The sequence below is a fragment of the Podarcis vaucheri genome (genome assembly GCF_965113315.1).
Source record: "Podarcis vaucheri genome assembly, chromosome: 4".
Lineage (NCBI taxonomy): Eukaryota > Metazoa > Chordata > Lepidosauria > Squamata > Lacertidae > Podarcis > Podarcis vaucheri.
In genome coordinates, this window is record NC_138762.1 from 5,127,359 (window position 1) to 5,141,154 (window position 13,796).

At 49.7% G+C, this 13,796-nt stretch overlaps 1 protein-coding gene across 1 annotated transcript in view; it reads left to right on the plus strand.

The window, feature by feature from the left end:
* The window catches only part of LOC309530327 (uncharacterized protein), a 73,384-nt gene that overhangs the window by 28,214 nt on the left and 31,374 nt on the right, over nucleotides 1–13,796 (plus strand). Inside the window, exons 2-5 of the mRNA XM_082219165.1 lie at nucleotides 2,013–2,505; nucleotides 2,700–2,781; nucleotides 3,066–3,148; nucleotides 3,882–4,008. Of these exons, the coding sequence (XP_082075291.1) occupies nucleotides 2,104–2,505; nucleotides 2,700–2,781; nucleotides 3,066–3,148; nucleotides 3,882–4,008 (694 nt within the window). The 5' untranslated portion in view covers nucleotides 2,013–2,103. The remainder of the gene's footprint in view (nucleotides 1–2,012; nucleotides 2,506–2,699; nucleotides 2,782–3,065; nucleotides 3,149–3,881; nucleotides 4,009–13,796) is intronic.

Below are 13,796 nucleotides of genomic sequence, written 5' to 3' on the forward strand. Positions count from 1 at the left end.
ACTGAGCTAACATCCGGTGCTCAGTACAGAATGGACTGCCCCTTTGTTCCCATGGCAACAGTCACAAACATCCTGTTTGGCTTTCCAGCCACAAGCAGCTGACTGAGCTGCTGGAGCCTTTGCTTGCTGCAGCATTGGTGCTTTATGGTAACATTTACATCAGCTCGGCATGGGGACTGACTGAGCAGGCAGTGAGATGCTTTCAGCCTCGGACACTTGGCGGGTACTGAAATGGCCGTGCAGGCCAGATTCATGACCCTGGCGGGCTGGATTTGGCTCAGGGAACATAGTTTGAGGACCCCTGGCCTACACTGACTGGCAGCTCCCCAGAGTTTCAGGCAGGGATTTCGTCCAGCCCTGGCAGGAGATGTCAGGGGTTGACCCTGGGGCATTCTGCATGCCAAGCAGATGCTCTAGGGCTCCCCATATTTCCCTAGTCTTTCAACATTATGCTATTAGCAACCGTGGAGATTCCACCTGCCTCTTTTGAAAGGAGAACACTTACCTGATCAATTTAATTAATAATAATAATAATAATACATTTATACTCTGCCCATCTGGTTGGGTTTCCCCAGCCACTCTGGGCGGCTTCCAACAAAATATTAAAATACAATAGTCCAACAAATATTCAAAGCTTCCCTAAACATAATAACAACAACCATCCATTTCTGGAAAGGGAAATGGCATACTTTTGTATATTAGTATAAAAAGCATGCATAAGAAAGTATTACTCATTTATGATGAGAATGGGATTTATTTATTATGAACTTTGCTTGGTTCCTCCTTGGCAGCCAGTGCAATGGTTTCAGCAGGGCTAGAACTCAGGACCCGCTGCCTTGAGGGACATCTAAGAGCAGTTGGGCAGGGAAAGGTCTCCCTTGGGAGGTGGTGGAATCTCCTTCCTTGGAGGTTTCTAAGCAGAGATCGGATGGCCATCTGCCATGGATGCTTTAGCTGAGATTCCTGCATTGCTGGGGGTTCGACTAGATGACCCTGGGATCCCCTCCTATCTCTCCACTCCTGAATTCCAGGAGGAGCTTCCTTGCCTCCTGCAAAGCCCTTTTCCCTGCAAGCTCTTCCTCTGGTTTCTGGCCAAGGGAGGGAGATGCTCAGAGTCCAGCCAAGAGCCTCACCCCCAAAAGGATATCTGGGCATTGGAGTAGCCGGGGGGGAGCAGATGCCCCCCTAAATGCATAAAAAATAATAAGAATCTGAGGTTCTGCCAAGCTAGAGAGGGCTGAGCGGGAGGGACTCGGCTTGGCAAGGGTTAAAGGGAAGTGAGCTGCCTTCCTAGAGAGGACAGGAAGCAAGGGGGGGCAGGTCCTCCAGAGCCAATCCCCCTCCCTCCCCAGTCCTTCCCTTGCTTTGGGGTCTCTCCTGCAAGGGTTTATCAGGTGAGTCTCCTCTCTCTCCCCCCAGAGGGTGCAGTGGGGAAACGGGGGGGGGGGTTCCAGGGCTGGGGCAGGGGAGGGTGCCTGGGGGGCCTGATCTGCTCCTGAAGGAGGGGGGACCCCAAGTCAGGGAGGAGAGGGTCCTGCCAGGGAGGGGCCAGGTCTGCCACGCTCTCCTTCCTGCAGATCAGAGGATCCCTGACTCCCACGAAATCTCCCTTCTTTAAACAAAGGAGTCCCTGGGACTATAACTCTGTGTGACGTCGCTCAGCCTCATTGCACAACAGAGGAAACATCTGCAAATGGTTTTCCAAAGCTGGACGAGGAGGTGGACTAGCCCCCCCCCCAATAAATAAAACCCGATGTGGAGCAAGGAAGTTAAGGTGGGAGAGAAAGGGCAGGAATAAAGAGGGATCCCAGACCATAGTCTGGCTGCTGCATTGGGGACCAGTTTCCCAGTGTCTCCCAGGGCAGCTCCCCACGGAGGCCACTGCAGCAATCCCCTCGCACCCAGAGCAGGGCATCCCAGGATCCCATGGTCTGAGATGCGGTGAAGTCCAGCCCATTCCCCCCCCCCCCGTCCTACAGATTCTGTAACAGAACAATGTATTTGCTTTGTAGGATTTGCTAGAGCTTCTCATTTAGACGGACAGAACTTGGCAGAAGACCAAAGGGTTCCTTCCGATCTCTCAGAGGCTTCCTGAGAGCACAGATGGATGAGCAAGACTCAGCTGGCCCTGGAACAGGAAGAGGCCATGCAAGCCAAACTGGGAGCAGTGGGGGATTCTGGGAAAACCCTGTGCAGAAGATCCATGGTGAGGTGGACACCCTCCGCTCAGAGGTGCAGAGCCAGCAGTTGAGGCAGTTCTGCTGCCAGGAGGCCAAAGGACCCCGAGAGGTTTGCAGCCGACTCTACCACCTTGACCATCAGTGGCTGAAGCCAGAAAGGCACACGAAAGCTGAGATGCTGGACCTGGTGATCTTGGAGCAGTTCCTGGCTGTCCTTCCCCTGGAGATGGAGAGCTGGGTGAGGGACTGTGGAGCGGAGACCAGTTCCCAGGCGGTGGCCCTGGCCGAAGGTTTCCTCCTGAGTCAGGCAGAGGAGAGAAAGCAGGTGAGAGAGACTTTCCTCTGGATACTCCCAAGGGGCTCCAAACAGGACAGAACATCCCATAATGGTCTGCTGATGGCCCATCCTTTTTCGGGGAAGGCATCCATGGAATGAGATTTTTCACCCTTCAAGTCTTCGTCATTCTTTTTCTAGTATTTCTCACCATTCTCTGTTTTGAATCCTTGTTTCTTTCTCAGGGAAAGGATCTCTTTGCAGAAATGGACCTGGATTCCTGTGAGGCAGAGAGGCCTCCGTTGGACACCAGAGAGAGGCCATTGGGTAAGGAGGAAGGCGGTTTTTCTCCATTTGGTCTCATTCTGTTGGTTTTCCAATTCATCTGAGGGTTCTTTTCATCTTGTTTTGGGGGGAGACAGTTGGGAACAAGGGTCCAGAGGAGGGGAGATGTATTTTTTGACAACAAACATATGAAATGGGCACAAACGTCCAAATACTCTCAGTAGGTAAGGCTTTCTCAAAGGCCCATCTGTAGTTAGAGATGCCCTGTTTCACCTGTGAGAGATGCAGGCACTCCTGGCGTCCTGCTTACCTTTTTTCTCTTGCAGGTGGCGGAAGGATGCTAGCAAGACCTCCTGATCCATGTTTTCATAGGGGCAGAAGGGAAGCAGTGGCTGTGGATCCAGATCAGGTCAGGGGAAGCTGCCTTGTGGGGACAGAGGCTGAGGGATGGAGCAATGTCATGGACTGGTTGGGCACAGAGGAGTGGTGGGAGGAAACAGCCGGGGAACCACGAAGGGAAGACGGCTCAGAGCCGAAGGAGTGGAGGTGGAGGAAGGATGAGCGGTCAGAGGGAGAAGACGTAAAAGACTTGGAAGAGGAGGTGTCAGAAGCTGAAGGGGAAACAGGGCTTAGTGAGCTGGGAGACTCTGTGGCAGAATGCAGTGCAGAATCAGAGGCAGAAGAGGAAGGAGGCAAGTGGGAGAGGAAGGTCGAGAGGCAGAGGTGAGTCAGGAGAAGGAGGAGCCACCGGTGGCTCCCTCTCCTTTTGCCAGAAGCCGCCTTCCCTGCTTGTCTCTCAGAGTCAGGAAACGAAAATAGGCTTATTTTAATTGTAGATTGATCACTGAATGCTAAAATTGTTTTCTAAGCAGTGGACAAATGAGAACAAATAGTGGCCTGGATTCACCTAACCAGCCTCATCGGATGAAAAATGGGGCCTGCCCCTCAATCCTCCCCCTCTCCATGCTCCCATGAACCCCTTGAATTTGGCTTAACCGCATTGGGAGGGAATCTTCCCAGAACAGCTCACGAGGAGAGGAGAAAGTGAATCCTTCCATCAGGCAAACTGGAAGCAACAGAGCATTGTGTAGCAGATCATATTTCTGCTGTTTCAGAGGAGGACATTTCCCTTTTTCTTTTAGGGTCCAGTGTGCTTTGAAGATGTCGCTGTTTGTTTCACGGACGAGGAGTGGGCGTTGCTGGATCCTGACCAGAGAGCTCTGCATAAGGACGTCATGGAGGAGAATTGTGGGATCGTGGCCTCTCTTGGTAAGGCTCCCTGTGGGATCGTCCTATCTGCCTGGAAATACAAAAAATACCTCTATTGACCAACCTCATAAATTTTCACAGAGCTCAACAGCGCCCCCTACAACACCTGGAAACCTAACACCCCCACAAGAAAGAGTAACTTTACAGTTTTTTCTTTGAACAATCTTCCTCAAATTATCCCTTTTTCTACCACGATTGGGCTGGTCTGAACTGCCCAGGCCATCTTAAATGTCAGCTTCAGAATTGTTAGGAAAGATAAGTAGCTTCAGGTTTTCTGCTTTTGCTCCTGTCAGTCTTGGGTTGACCAAAGAGACGACTGACATTGGAGATGGAGGGGATGCCATGACTGGGCCAAACAAAATTCATCCCAGAGAAGAAGAGCTAGACTTATTGAATTTCAGGTAGAAGTAGCAGTGGTGGTGATGATGATACAGTGGTACCTTGGTTTACAAACTTTCCAGAACAGGACTGTTCTTAAATCAAGGTACCACTGTAGTAATAATAATAATTTATATTTATACCCTGCCCATCTGCCCAGCCACTCTGGGCAGCTTCCAACACACATATAAACATGAAACATAAATAATAATAATAATTTGATGCCATATAAAAAGAACATTAACTTTAAAATGAACATCTTACACTATTGGCCAAAATATGGAAACCTTTTGTGAAAAGTGTATTTCTGAGGTTTGATGGCTCATAACACCACTTTTGTTTGGAGTAATACCATAAAATTATATAGCAATGGAAAGATAATTTAATGAAGAATGTAATGCAATGACTTTTAAGAAGGAGTATTTATTAGGACAGCAGTCATAAAGAAAAAACGTGAAATCTTTGGTAACCATTGGTAACCTTTAGCTTTAATTACAGCCTTACAACGCCTTCGCATGCAGTGAACCAGGTTTTTAGTTCTGCAGCTGTAATAATGTGAAACCAAGACCAAATTATTGCCTCTATTAATTAGGCTTTATTGCTGGGTTGCTTCAGACTAAGAAGTTTCTTTAGTCGGCTCCATAGACTTTCACTTGGGTTAAGGTCTGGGCTATTCCCAGGCCATTCCAGCAGTGGAATATTATTATCTTCAAACGACCTTTTGCACACAGCAGCAACATGACATGGAGCTGAATCCTGTTGAAATAATAAATAAAAATAAAAATATATAAATATATATAACAACAACAACAATCTTTAATACGGTCCAGAGACCCAACAAATCATTACAAATCAATACACAGTCCATACAGCCGGGTTAATCAAGCATTTTTTTTAGAATATAGGACTCATTTGTTCTTGCAACCACCGATAAAAACTTTGCCACTGCCAACGTTCTGGCTTTTGTCCGGTCTTCCAGGAGGAACCTGACATAGTGAGCCTCTGACTTTCCCGGGAAAGGCACCAACAAGGGTAGTATCAGATCAGCCCTGGCCTGCTCATACTTCGCACAATGTAACAAAATATGATCTATGGAATCGATGTCTTGAGCACATGCGCAAAGTCTGTCCTGGTAGGGCACTCCTCCTAACCTACCATCCAGCACTGCAGAGGGGAAGACATTCAGTCTGGCTTTGGTGAAGAGCCTTCGGTAGTTAGGTACTGTCAGGTTTTTGATGTAAGATGTTAACTTAAAGACATGCCCATATTGAACTCCTACTGCCAACGGACTACAGACTGCGTGTGATCGAGATCGCAAGTCACAGTGTGCATTGTCCCATAATCTTTGCTTTAAAACCTTTTGGGCGCCTTCATAACCCAGGTAATACAGTTGGGGGGGGGAGACAGGCCAATAGAGGTGGCTTTTTTAGCCATGGTTTTCTGCCATTTGCTGACAAATTCCTCATGGGTCAGATGTTGGTACAGACCCTTCCCTAGATTAAACACTGAAATCCTGAGCCAATGTTTTAGGGCAGCCCACCACGCTCTAGCTGAAATTGGGCATTCACCAGCTTCCAACAGAAGTACGGAGTTGGGGACGCAGTTAGGTACCTGCAGCAGAGATCGTATAAATTTTGCCTGAAAGCCATCTAGCTTTGGCAGGTCCCCATTATGACAGACATTTGCTACATACAGGAGTTGGGAAACGGGCTTTGCGTTGAAAACCCTTAAGGCTGCTGGAACATATTGCCGCCCTTTGTGAGGAAGAATCTATGTATGGCTAGCTTTGTAATCTCCGCCTTTTGAAGGGAGGTTTGCCAATGGTGCTTCCAAGATCCTGTATGATGCAATGTGAGCCCTAGGTAATTGAAGTATTTTACCTGTTCAAGGTTATGGCCATCCAGCACCCATTTAGACTGGGAGAATCTTCTTTCGAAGACTAAAATTTTAGATTTTTCATAATTAATGGATAAACCATTTCCAGAACAGTAATAAGAAAATTTCCTCAGCAGATAATTCAAACCCGGTCTGGAACATGAGATGATGGCCGCGTCATCAGCATATAACAACAGAGGGCTCCTTCTCATTCCTATTTTTGGAATGTGTCCATCTGGGTCCATTAAGTTCTCTTCTAGGTCATTTAAGAATAGACAAAACAATGTGGGGGCCAAATACAACCCTGTCTCACCCCCCTAGTCATCTTGATGCTGTTCGATAGCTGTCCCTGTCGACCGCATCAGACCTGCAGTTTGGTTCCATTGTACAGGGCTTTTATAAGAAAGAGAAGTCGTTTGTCCTGCAAAATCAGACTTAATTTGGACCATAGCTGGGATCTGGGGATGGAGTCAAATGCTGGTTTCAGATCCATGAAGGCCACGAAGAGTTTACCCTGTAGATGTCTGGTATACTTCTCAGCTAGGAAGGACAGCATTAGACAGTGGTCTGTTGTTGAATGGTTCTCACGAAAAGCTGCCTGGGCTTCAGATAGTATATTATGTTCATTTAGAAAGGTTGTCAGTTTGCTACTGAGGAAACGGGCATACAGCTTCCCAATTACAGTGGTGCCTCGCAAGACGAAATTAATTCGTTCCGCAAGTCTCTTCGTCTTGCGGTTTTTTCGTCTTGCGATGCACGGTTTCCCATAGGAATGCATTGAAAATCAATTAATGCGTTCCTAGGGAAACCGCCTTCAGACCAGGTCCGGGGACAGTCTGTCCCCGGACCTCTTCTGAAGGCTGGGGGGGGGGGGACAAGGTCTTTTCTTCCCACCCCCAGCATTTTAAAAAACCCTGGGACAGCGGAGGACTTCTCCGCTGTCCAGGGCGATCTTAAAATGCTGGCGGGCGGCATTTTAAAATCGCCCCGGACAGCGGAGGACTTCTCCGCTGTCCGGGGCGATTTAAAAGCCCCTGGGAAGGCAGGCAGGGGGGACAAAGACTTTCGCCCCCTGCCCGCCTTCAGAAGGTGTCCCCGCCCCCCCTCCCCACTTCGGAACAGCTTTCCGAAGTGGGGCGGCTGGGGCAGGTGTCCCCGCCCCCCTCCCCACTTCTGAACAGCTTTCCGAAGTGGGGCGGCTGGGGCAGGTGTCCCCGCCCCCCCTCCCCACTGCGGAACAGCTTTCCGAAGTGGGGCGGCTGGGGCAGGTGTCCCCGCCCCCCCTCCCCACTTCGGAACAGCTTTCCGAAGTGGGGCGGCTGGGGCAAGTGTCCCCGCCCCCCCTCCCCACTTCGGAACAGCTTTCCGAAGTGGGGCGGCTGGGGCAGGTGTCCCCGCCCCCCCGCCCCACTTCGGAACAGCTTTCCGAAGTGGGGCGGCTGGGACACAGGGAGATTTTAAAATGCTGGGGGTCGGCAGCGCTTCGCTCCCGACCCCCAGCATTTTAAAATCTCTCCGGGACAGGGGGAGATTTTAAAATGCTGGGGGTCGGCAGCTGACGCTTCGCTCCCGACCCCCAGCATTTTAAAATCTCCCCGGGACAGAGACTTCTCTGCTGTCCCTTGGAGATTTTAAAATGCTGGGGGTCGGCAGCGAACGCTTCGCTCCCGCCCGCCAGCATTTTAAGATCGCCCGGGGCAGGCGGGGGGGAAGGCAGGCGGGGGGGAGCAAAGACTTTTGCCCCCCCGCCGGCCTTCAGAAGAGGTCCTCTTCTGAAGGTCGGCTGTGGGCGAAAGTCTTTGCTCCCGACCGCCAGCATTTCCCTATGGGCTTTCGTCTTGCGATGCAAGCCCATAGGGAAATTCGTCTTGCGAAGCGCCTCCAAAACAGAAAACCCTTTCGTCTTGCGGGTTTTCTGTCTTGCGAGGCATTCGTCTTGCGGGGTACCACTGTATTGAGAACAGGCTAATTGGCCTGTAATTGGAAGGTACATTTGGGTGGCCTCTCTTAAAGATTGGAACTACTATAGCATGTTTCCAGCTATATGGTACCTTCCCCGAGTTATTTACTACCGTAAAGAGTGCTGCCAGAAGCGGAGCCCACCAGGGCTGGTTTGATGTATTCAACTCAGCTGGGATAAAGTCTTTTCCCGGAGCCTTTCCACTCTTCAGATTCCCAATTAATGTATGGACTTCCTCCACAGTCACCGGCCTCCAATTAGGGAGCAGTGACAATTCTGCCCTGTCATCCTCCTGTAAGCTGGAAGGGAGGTTTGGATTTTCCATAAATATATTTCTGAAGTGATTCTCCCAAACCTGAGCTGGAATGACATACCTTTGAGTCGGAGACCAGTAGCCAAAAGAGTTTAGTTTCATTGTTTAGTGAGGCATTCAATAGCATGGACCAGGAATTTTGTTCGGACTGTCTTTTTTTTGAGGCCAAAAGGGCTTTATACTCTTTTTTGATTTTAAAATAAAATGGAGGTAAGTAGTTTAATCCAGCGTTTCTATAGGCCAAATAAGCGTTCCTTAAGGCTTCCTTCTTTGTGCGGCACTCTTGGTCAAACCAACCGTGCCCTTTTGCAGTGCGTGGCTTGCCGGCTGAGTTTATGTTAACCGAAACTACATCCTGCAAGGACTTAATGAGATTTTCATAAGCTGTCAGGGAGGAGTCTATTGATAAATTGTTTATTATAATTGATCTTAACTTAATTGCAGTTTGTGAATTCAATCTATTCTCAATTGCAATTGTTATCTCAGGTGTCCATTTTTTCCTACGCAATGCTGGATAATTTGCTTTATCTATGACCTCGTGTTCTATGTGAGAGCACTGAATTGAATTTTGGCCAGTAGTGGAGATGATTAGAGGTAGGTGGTCGCTTTCAGTTCTATTATCTATGGTGAATTTTTTAATTGATTCGAAGGCCTCTCTGTTTGTGAGGCAGTAGTCTACTGTGCTGGCTCCATTTGTATTTATGAATGTGTACTCGCCTTCTCTGTCCCCGGGGAATGCCCCATTAGTAATGATGAGGTCAAGACTTATTTGTAAAAAAAGCCAGGCAGAATGATACTCTTGGATTCCAGATGCAAAGTGATCCCCAGTGCCAGCTGCTCGAAAACTGAGCACTCAGTAACTTGTGACGCCAATTGAGTGGAAACCAGAGTTACTAGGCCCCCCCTCGGTCGTCCCCTTCCAAGCGGTTTAGAGGCCGTGATTTCATAGACGTCGTAACCGTTGAAAACTATGTTGTCAGTTGCCCAAGTTTCCTGCAGCATTGTTATGTCAAAACCCGTTATATATTCACGAAATGGCTCGTCCCCAAGTTTGTTGGCCCAACCCGCTATGTTCCATGAGATGAAGTTAAGGCTGCCCGTTCCATAACTGGCTTGGCTTCATTGTGATGGGGAAATTGTTATCAGTTCTCCCACTGGTTCGGAAATGATGCCACCGTTCTTAGGATATGCACGGTGTTGTTGTTCTCGGGGTTGATTTGCAGCATTTCCCCAATTTCCCGGCATCGACGGTGTTTTCTGAATTGCTGGGACCATCGGGGGATCTTCGTCAAAGACAATTAAATCTGTCTCTGGCTCTCTATGTGTCCCATTTCCCTTGGGAGGCTCGTCACTTGGCATTGGCTGATCACATTCCAGCTGGAGTAGAGAGTGGTGAAATTCTGGATCTGCCAAAGGCGTAATGGAGTGTCCTATCTTTGAATTATCTAGATTGGGCTGGCGTTCTTTGTGTGTTTGGCCTTTTTGCTTTGATGTTTTCCTCTCCAAGGGAGTGTTGCAGCTGGGTTCACCGCACATATTCCTCTTTGACGGCCCTCCCAAATGAATCATGGCCCTATGGCGAAAGCCCTTCAGCAGAGAGGGTGCTGATTGCTTGGGGTCGGTCCGGCTATACGACAAGTTTGGCAGTAGTTGTTTTCGTTCTGTCTCTTCAAAAACACGTCTTAAAACAATATTATAGTCCTGTAAAATGGCCCTATATTTCAGTAGCATTTTAGGGGTAGCTGAGTCAGAAAATGTCAGCATGAGTCTAGTGTGCTGGGGGTCCGTGCAGAGCAAGTTTATCGCGATCAGAGTGTTGCAATGGATATTTAGTAAAAGCTTAAAGTTTCTTTTCACACTGTCAATTGATTTCCAGTAAGGCAGCATACCATTAAAAGGATATATATCGAGAGCTACCTGACTACTTTGTAGGATCAGGTCCCTACTTTCGCTTTTGTTGTTTTTAGTATCTGTAGTCTCTCAGTTATCAAGTCCAGACCGGTTACACCCGTGTACGCGATGGTCTAGAGGGAGGGCAACGCTGTGGTCGGTCTCTTTAGTACTGAGTGAGCTATTTTTGGCTGCCAGGAGCACCAACTCCGTCAGGAGAGACGTTATCTTTTCTAATTCGATGTTAATTTCCTCCACTGTTCTTGCAGTCAGCAGACAGTGGTCCGCCAGGATTTCCGCATAGAGCGGTGCCCCCTCAGCTGGTAGTTCATGAGCGCTCGTCTCAGCATTCTCTGCTGGGTGATCTCCACCCATTAAAGCATCCCCACCTACCTGGGAATGAGTTCTGTTTGGTGCAGTGAGTTCTGAATTCTGCGCTCTTACAAAATCGTCCATTTTGCTCTGCTTGCTCTTCTGTGGGCTCACTTGTGGAGATGAGGCTGGTCGTTTCTTTTTCCTAGGCATTTCCCAGAGATAGAGCCACTGCTAATTTCTGTTGTAAATCAAGGAAGCTCGGCGTCTACCCATGATAGGCATCTAATCTCCACACCTGCTGAGCCGGAGCTAATTAAGGCTTTCTCCGGAACTTTCCAGACTTTCTCTAAAGGTTTTAACTCATGCCCTTGGCTCAAGCATTGTAAATTAATAGCTGCCAAATAACAAAGATAAAATACTGAGGCTGATAAAAGCTAATAAAAAGTGATAAAAATAATAAAAACAGCATCAACTGATTCGGAGCTGAAGTCGACGCTACCACTAACGACGACGCCATTTTGGAATTATATATATTAAATATATATAAATGCTTCAGTATCTGGGAAAAGATCACCTGCGGAACACTTCAGTTTGGGCTCAAATATTTCGTTTATGCATTTTGGAGCATTTATATTCCCATTAATGACGCAAATTCTGCCCACACCTTTGGCTGCCATACAACCCCAGATCATTACACTGTCTGGGTGTTTCACGGTTGGTGTAATGCAAGTAGGATGTAAATCTTCTCTGATTCTTCTCTTCTCCAATTAAAGAAACTCGCTGTCAGGGGTTCAGGAGCAGAGGCAAGGGCAAGGGAGGAAACAGAGAGCGAGGGGGAGGAGGCAGAAGAAAGGATGAGTGATGACGACGACCCGAGATCTCCGAGTCTTTCCAGTGAATCAGAAGATTCACAGAAAGGAGCACCAGTGGCCAGGGCAAGGGGGGAGCCTAGGGGGACACCCCAGGAGGAAAGGGCCAGAGGGAGCTCAGAGGGGAGCAGTTGGAAATCGGGACCAGCGTCACCAACAGAGAGCAGGGGAGAGGAAGGGAGTCAGGTATCAAGCGCTGGCAGCTCACAACAGGAGGGAGGGCACGAGTCAGGAGTGGCCACACCTCCATTGGGGAGCGAAGAAACGGTCAGACGGAAAGTGGAAGGTTGGGCGCGCGCGCCAAGTTCAAATGCACAGGAAGGTGGCGCAGTAAGCAGCCCGGAAAGGGAGCCAGGTCCTAAAGCCCGGCGCAAGGAGACAGAAGGGTCCGGGGGGTCAGCGTCAGAAGAGTCCCGGAAGGAAGAGACCCCGGGGGGCAGAGGGACCCAGAGAAGAACAGTCAGGCGGAAAAGGTGGAGTAAGGCTAGGATATTAAGTTGGTGTACAGGAGGCGGGGACCCAGACAGAGCTTCGCCGATCTAACCATAAGACGTAGAGTTGCACGCAGCAGCTTGAGAATGGGAACTGTAACTCAATAAAGACTTTTACTTAATGATCGCTGGCTAGCGTGATCCTCTGTGAGCTAGGATCGGGGAGCAACTCAGACAGTAAGCTCTGTCTGCTTAAATTGTGGGCATCTACGGCCTCACGGAGAGGAGAGAAAGCGGGTGCCTACTAGCGAGCTCACGAACGGCAGACAACATGACAGCTGAACAGCAGATAGCGGAACTCAGAGAAGCAGTGACACAACTGAATGCCGAGGCACTTGCATCCAGGAAGAGAGAGGAGGACGCAGCTGCCGCCTACAGGGATCTCCAGGTCAGGTTGGAAGTGCTTACGAAGCAAGGGCAACTGACACCCAAACCGGAGGGGATTGGGTTGGGGAGACGAACAGGCGGTCTGGTCTCTCACTTCGATGGGAATCTGCAACAGTACCCCAACTTTAGAGCAGATGTAATGTGTGCACTGCAACTGCTGAATAAAGACTTTAGAGATGAGCAAGAGAAAGTGGGGTTCATCATGTCCCATTTGCATGGAGATGCTAAAGCATGGCTGCGCAATTTGTGGAGGGATAAGGATCCGGCGCTCCAAAATGCGGATGCCTTTATTAAAGCGATGGATGGGTATTTTTTTATCAAGCATTGACGTGGATCTTGCTCGGCAGCAGATACATGGACTGAAGCAAGGGAGGGCCAGCGTAAGGCAGTACCATGCCCGCTTTTTCGCTTTGGTCAGTGCCCTGGAATGGGACAGAGATTCGGCTCCTGTAAGAGACCTGTTTTGGGAGGGCTTGCACAGCTCGGTTAGAGATGAAATTGCGAGGGGGGAGAGACCCCGGACCACGCAGGAGATCGTTCAGAGGGCGCTGGCGGTGGGGGTGCGGCTGGAAGAACGTCCGTGGAGCAGGGACGAAGGGCGTGGAGGGCGCGAACCAGCCAGGGGCTCCTCCTTCCTTCCCAGAGAAGCAGCGCGTGCGCAATCCACGCCTCCGCCAGGAGGAGGAGCGGAACCTATGGAGGTTGGGAGTGCAAGGGCTCAGTCAGCAGCCAGAGCCCTAGCACCGGCAACAGTGAAAGCGAAGCCTCCTAGAGGGAACAGGAAGTGTTATATCTGCGATGATCCACAGCATATGGCGAAAGAGTGTCCCCGGAGGCTCCACAAGCACACTGCAGCCTCAGCAATGGTAACTGCAGCAACGCAGCAAGGAGAACCACAGCAGGGAAACGACGCAGTCTGGCTGGAGGAAGAGGCACTGGGGCCCAGCCAGACGTGTCAGTGAAGCAGTCCCCAGAGATTTTACAGCCCATGGACCCCCTCCCGCCCAAGCCAGTAGTGAGGCTCACCGCATCGCTCCAGCTGCCCAATGGAATCACCATGGACTTGCCAATTACCATCGACTCAGGCAGCAATGCGGACTTTATAGGGCAGGACTTTGTCGACCGGCACGCCATACAGTTGCTGCCTGCCACGCTGCCCCTGCAGGTTGTCACGGTGGATGGCACGGAGCTGCTAGGGGGGCAAGTGGTGAAGCAGACGCCACCAATGGTGATGCGACTTGGGAATCACAGGGAAATCATCAGCTTCAACGTCACTCAACTATCGGACACGCCCATTGTATTGGGCATGA